The 6473-nt window shown below is 30.8% G+C and overlaps 1 protein-coding gene across 4 annotated transcripts in view; it reads left to right on the forward strand.

Annotated features, from left to right (window-relative positions):
* UBE2K (ubiquitin conjugating enzyme E2 K) overlaps positions 1-5559 on the forward strand; it is a 51519-nt gene extending 45960 nt beyond the window's left edge. For all 4 annotated transcript variants that reach the window (XM_011362749.2, XM_023532170.1, XM_023532169.1 and 1 more), the window contains 3 exons: positions 2515-2614; positions 3477-3605; positions 3926-5559. In XM_011362749.2, coding sequence (XP_011361051.1) covers positions 2515-2614; positions 3477-3605; positions 3926-4000 — 304 coding nt within the window. In that variant the 3' untranslated portion in view covers positions 4001-5559. The remainder of the gene's footprint in view (positions 1-2514; positions 2615-3476; positions 3606-3925) is intronic.
* The last annotated feature ends 914 nt before the right edge of the window (positions 5560-6473 follow it).

The following is a 6473-nucleotide window of genomic DNA, read 5'->3' on the forward strand; positions in this document are numbered from 1 at the left end:
ATCCTAATGGGTGTGAGGTGGTATCTCATTGTTTAATTTACATGTCCCAAATGATTAATAATGTTAAGCATCTTTTCATGTGCTTATTAGCTATTTATATATCTTCATTGGAGAAATCTTTGTTCAAGTCCTTTATCTTTTTTTTTTTAATCGAGTTTGTTTGTACTTGAGGCATGGAAGTTCTTTAAATATTCCAGATATTAACCCCTCTTCAGATATATGATTTGCAAATATTTTCTCCCATTCTGTGGGTGGCCTTTCACTCTGCTGATTATATCCTTTGCACAGGAAGGTTTCTTTTCCCTCCTCTCTACACAGTAGTTTTTACCTTTGATGTATTTATATACTAATTTCTCTATTTTTTTCTTTTGTTGCCTGTGCTTTTGACGATGTCTGAGAAAATCATTGCCAACTCCAATGTCATGAAGTCTTTCTCATATATGTTCTAAGTTTTAGTTCTTACATTTAGGTCTTTGATTCATTTTGAGGTAATTTTTATACATGGTGTAAGTCAAGGGCCCATCTTCATTCTTTTGAGAGCCCATGAAGTTTTAAAATGTTTATAAATATATAATGCTACTTTGTAATGTTAAGATTTTGCTAAGATTTAGATGGCTTTTATTTTACATTGTTTTATGTTTTGTTGCAAATTAAAATAATTACTGTGAATTTAATCGTTTTAATATGAAATATTTATTTCGAGTAAAGCTTTTTCTTCAGTATTCATATAAATTTCCTTCAAAGAAACAATTGTATTAATTTAAAATAATTTAAATTAAGATTTTGTTTAAAATGATTACACAGCATGGGATTTTTAATTAGGATGCTTAAGTCCATTGGGATATTAGAGTAGCCAGCTCAACTTTGTATATTCTGTTTCTGTGCCATTTTGTATTTTTGTCCTTTTTGGGTGTTTTAAGTCAACTTCATGCTGATACATTTAGGCAGCTTTTGATGTGCATGTGCCTTTCAACATTCTTTTTAAAGTTACCCAAACAAAATGAAATTTCAGTAGTATGCTTCTAATTCAGAAAGAGTTCAACCTTGTTATGGTATTATGGCAGGACAAAGAATGAACATATAAGGACTAAATTTGGATTTTTATGCTTTGACATCTGTCTTAAAAGAATATCCATTTTAAAGATGTTACAAATATTAGTTAAAAATTACTTATGTAAACTCTTAGGAAATTTACAACCTTACTCTAGAAAAACAGTTTCTACTTTCCCAGCCCTAGTTCAGAATTAGAAATTTCCATTACGTAAAATTATATGATGGTTTTAAAAGGTTTTAATATCTTATTCTCTTGTTAATACTAGTTTAGCATTTCAGCTCATTTTTAAATATCAAACCAATTTTTTTCCTATTCCTATTGTTCCTCTAAAAGAATATATTGATCAGTAAAAAAAAACATTCTGATAGTATTTTAAAGAACTATTCGTGATGTAATTTTTCTCTAATATAATAGAGACCTAAAGAGGCGAAACTGATTTAATCGGTTTAGAACAGCCTTTCTCAATTAGCTTAATCTGTAATGCACTAAAGCAGTATTTCTCAGACTTTAGCTTGCATCAGAATCACTTGGAATACCTGTTAAACCAGAGTTTCTAATTCAGTAGGTCTGGGATGAACCTGAGAATTTTCATATCTTACAAGTTCTCAGTTGATGTTGATGCTGCTCTTTGGAGAAAACATGCTGTCTTAAGATATCCATTGTTGGTAATAAATTAACCTTCTAAGCATGTAAAATGGTGCTATCCTTGGGAAAATTGAGAAAGCAGCCACTCAGAAATTTTCTCTGTTCTGTGATCAAAATGAGGAACCTTATTGAAAATGACTGGTTTATAATGATGTAATTTATGTGGTAAAATGGGCATATGTAAGGTCATCAAATATTTAAATATTTCACTTTGTGCTTATTATATTTATAAATATTGCTATATTAATTGGCCAATTTTTTAACAGAAATGCTGTGAATCTTTGTTGGTTAGGTAAATAACATTTTTTAGATACGTATTTGCTTTATAAATATATTTGGAAGCATGAATTAAGAGTTGTATTTTCAGCAAAAAAAACTTGCTGTGTTTCTGAATGTTATGGAATGATTTCAGGCTTTCTTGAAAGTAAAAGGTATTTGCTTGATGGTACCTTATTTGTTTTTAGGGTGCCTTTGAAAGAAATTTCCATATATTAGCATATCACTTTATTTTAACTTTGTGCCTAGAGAAACGAATAGAAAGTAAGTCAGTGGATAAAGCTTACCAGAAGGGTATTGGTAACAAGACAAAAAAACAAGGACAGCTTGAATTATCTTAAGAATAGAGAGACTCATTCATTGTAAACAAGAAAAAAGTAGGCAGATGTGTAATTATAAATTTCTGTAACTCAATTATTAAGCTAAAACCTGGATTATTTTTAGCTCCAGTAGTTATTGCGATTTATTCAGAAAACATCCATTTTGCTTTTATCATGCAGATTATTCTTAATTTGATATTTCCCTATTTTTCATTTTAGGGCAGCAGCAATGACTCTCCGCACGGTATTACTGTCATTGCAAGCATTGTTGGCAGCTGCAGAACCAGATGATCCACAAGATGCAGTAGTAGCAAATCAGGTATGATAGCTGCTTTTGAAAGACTTTATACTTACCTTTGAGTCTCTACTTCAGTGTCTTGCAATGTTGACACATGAGCATTTCTGTTGAAACTAAATTTGGAAATGGTTTCCTTCCTTGTGGTAAGATTATTTTGTAATATGTAATAGTGAAAACAATTTATTGATTTTTAACATACTCAAACACAGTATTAAAGATGTGTAAAATACTTTAAAAAGAAATATTAAAGTGAATTAAACAGTTATTTTAAATTTATACTTTGCTTAAGTAATAGTGGAATATTTGAGAATAAATTTACCTCTTTCCAATGCATATAGGAAGTCTTATCTTTTAAAAGTACTGTATGGTGAGTTCATAATCATCCCAAAATATATGCTGTAAGTTAGGACTTTGCATATGGGTTTTCTTAAATCACTGTACACTAATACAGCTCTTGCAGAACAGCAAAGTCCAGTTGTATATTCTAGCCTGAGTTGTGGTTGATACAAAAGTTGGTCACACTTATTAATGTCTATGTTCTTTTAGAAGCGTATAATTGTGTTTAGTTGTATAACATTTGCCCTACACAATGTTTAGAAACATCTCTAGTACCTCACTTAGTTTTCTGCTACTTATATTTGTTGAAATTGGAGATTAAAGTTGATAAATGTTATTTGTGTCTTTTGTCAATATAACTTACAAATTATAGCTTCAGGTTAATCTTTTCTTGAGTGACATAGTTTTTAATGGAAAGTAAATCATATTTTAAATCTATATTGGTTTTATTTAGAAAAAGCAGGTTCTTAAGCAGTTAAGAGTTGAGCCACTATATTGGATGTTACAACTGTGTTGTCATGTCAATCAATTTTTTTTCCTCTTATAGTACAAACAAAATCCTGAAATGTTCAAACAGACGGCTCGACTTTGGGCACATGTGTATGCTGGAGCACCAGTTTCTAGTCCAGAATACACCAAAAAAATAGAAAACCTATGTGCTATGGGCTTTGATAGGGTAAGTAACAAAAAAGGCATTTTGATATTGATATATGGTTGATTTTAAATCTTTGCAGCATATCCTTAGCTGTCAGAAGTGGTTCAGAAATACTCTAAAGTTTGTTAATAAACAAACTTCCTATTATTAAAATCAGTGATTTTTCCTTTTCTTTTTCTGATTCTAATCATTGGTTTTAGAAGCTCTTAATGCACATACAAGTGGCAAGGCAACAGAGATAAAAAGAAGATGGTTTTCAATATAAAGACAGTGAGTGATTCAGTATTTTAAAAATATTTCCTTGAGAATTAATTTTTTCGTCCCCTTTTTCTTCTCTACAGAATGCGGTAATAGTGGCCTTGTCTTCAAAATCATGGGATGTAGAGACTGCAACAGAACTGCTTCTGAGTAACTGATTTACCACCTGTATGAGTGAGAGAGCTGCTGATATATTCAAGTTTGCCCCTTCTTGAGGAGCATCAACATCTGTTATTTTTAGGATTCTGCATAGATTTCTTTTAAACTGGCATTCTTGCCTAATGATGTTACCTAGGCACCATTGGAGACTGAAAAACAAAATCCCTGCTATGTAAATAAAGCTAATTAAACGTCTGTGTAAATTGAAAAAGGGGAAATACTTTAATTTTTTTCTTAATAGTGTAAAAATTCTTCAAGCTAAGCTAAAACCATGGAAAAACATGCTACTTTAGTGTTTAGCAGTGTACCAAGACTAGCAAGAGTGCTTCGGGATTTCGTTGAATAATTAAGATAATATTTGAGTGTGTCAGGGCCATTCAAATTGTTGGTGTTGCATCACAGCTACCTTAACTGTTTTTAACATGGATCCTCTGTGCCTGTGAATTTACTTGCATGCTTGTACTTGACTTCTTAGGATGGGTAGCTGAAAAGACCACCATTTTAAGCATTTGAGAATTCTTAAATATGAAATTTATCCAGAATTGAAGATGGTGACCTATTCAGAGCCTTTTTGTCCTTGTTAACAGACTGGGACACCATATCTATTTTTTCCCTCTTACCACACACAGCTTATATTCTAATAGTAAATTTCTCTATATTTGGTGAGGAAATGTGCTGAGGAGCAATATCCCTTGCTCCATTTTTGAGTCGTCTATGTAGAATGTTTTGTCACAGATCTTCACTTTTAAAACGTTCCTATGTAAGTAAGTAATAATGTAAAATCGGAGGTGCCCATTTTGTTTCTCTTGTAAAACCAGTAAATACTTGATATTGCAGTATTCCCAAGATTTGATCAAAGAACCAATTTAGTTTTTCAGTGAATTTGATCTTTCTATTTTTAAACTTGACAAAATTTTTCTTTGAGAATTTGAAAGGATGAAATCAACTGTAGTTTTCTGGCCTAATTTTGGCTTTATGGAGATTGCTGTATTGGATACTTTGAAAGTTTCTCTTGCTTGCATTTCCCCCTATTGAAACATGAGAGCTGTGTTGGTATTTTACTGTACATACTTCAAATGCACATAGGAATAGAAGTGTGTTATAAATCTAGCTTTCTTTATGATGTTTCTGATAATATGAAGATTGAAAACTTTACCTTCTCTTGTACATAGTCAGACTTTCTATTCGTATTAAAATTACATTTCATTCTAAGTTCAAAAGTTTGAAAATTATTAGTTTTGCAAGCTCAAACACTAATGTGACCATTTTATGAGGGTTGAAATGGATTTATGCAGATAGTTCTATACATAGAAACACAGTTCTTATTAAATTTTCAGGACCAATGCAAAATAATAAAAATGTAATGGAATCAGAATGAATTAAAGTAAGGCTGTATATTGAAAGTCATATTATAAAAGATTTGCTTTTTTCCCAAGTGTTATTTATCCTAAATTATAATCATTAAGTGTTTGGAAAATAATTTTGAACCATAAATTCAGCATAATTTCATTCGACTTCTCAATCTTAGAAGCAATAAAAAGAACCATTGTTAAATATATGGTATTGTTAAAGATGTGAAGGTTCTTCCAGAAACTTGTAAGCCTTTCCTAATCAATAGTAAACTCTTGTAGTTGATATTATTGCATACTAAACACAAGTTGCTATGCTTTTTTCCCCTATATGTTTAAGCATAGATTTCTTTATACAGTCACCTCCTTTAGTTGTTGTAGTTTAGTTATTTTCTAAAAATGCCAAAGGAAACAAGATTTTTCTTTATTTATTTTAAAGAACTAAAACCTTGTACTTTTCTTTATATTTTGAAGAAAAGTTAGAATTGTGTGAAAGCGTAGACATTTTTGTTGCATTTTTAGTTAGAATTTTTTTTTTTAGTGCAGAGCAGTTTGGTAATATTAGTAACATTTGAATTATTTCAAGTATCAAACACATCTACCCAGTTTACTATTTACCTATATTATCAGGGTGTGTTTAATTGTCCTGTGGTTAAATAAAGGAGAGAACTCAGAGGTAATTACTAAAGGTCAAGCATCACACACTTAACTCTGGGAGACAACTATACCTTGCCTTTGATTTTTATGCACGTTTGCTCTGTAGGGTATCTACTCATCTATAATTCAACATCCAGTATCCAAGTGCCCAGGAAATTTAAAAAGTACAATATTTGGTATGAAAGTTTTCCATAATGGATTTTTCATTTCAAAATATATTTACCTCATTTTCCTGTAATGTGATTATCAGTCCCCTTTTCCTATCTGGTACATGTCCCGCTGTCATCCTGTTGTTTTTTTTTTTCTTGCTTTTTTTTTCACTTTTCTACAGGTAGATTTATTTCCTCAGACATAGAAATGAAGGCATTCTTTATTTTTCTCTGGTCTTATATATGTTTGGAAAAGGACACTAAAAGCATAGGTACCCTGGTGAAAATTATTTTTATAATTCAATTTTTTTTGTGAT

Source organism: Pteropus vampyrus, unplaced genomic scaffold (assembly GCF_000151845.1).
Source record: "Pteropus vampyrus isolate Shadow unplaced genomic scaffold, Pvam_2.0 Scaffold79, whole genome shotgun sequence".
Taxonomy (NCBI): domain Eukaryota; kingdom Metazoa; phylum Chordata; class Mammalia; order Chiroptera; family Pteropodidae; genus Pteropus; species Pteropus vampyrus.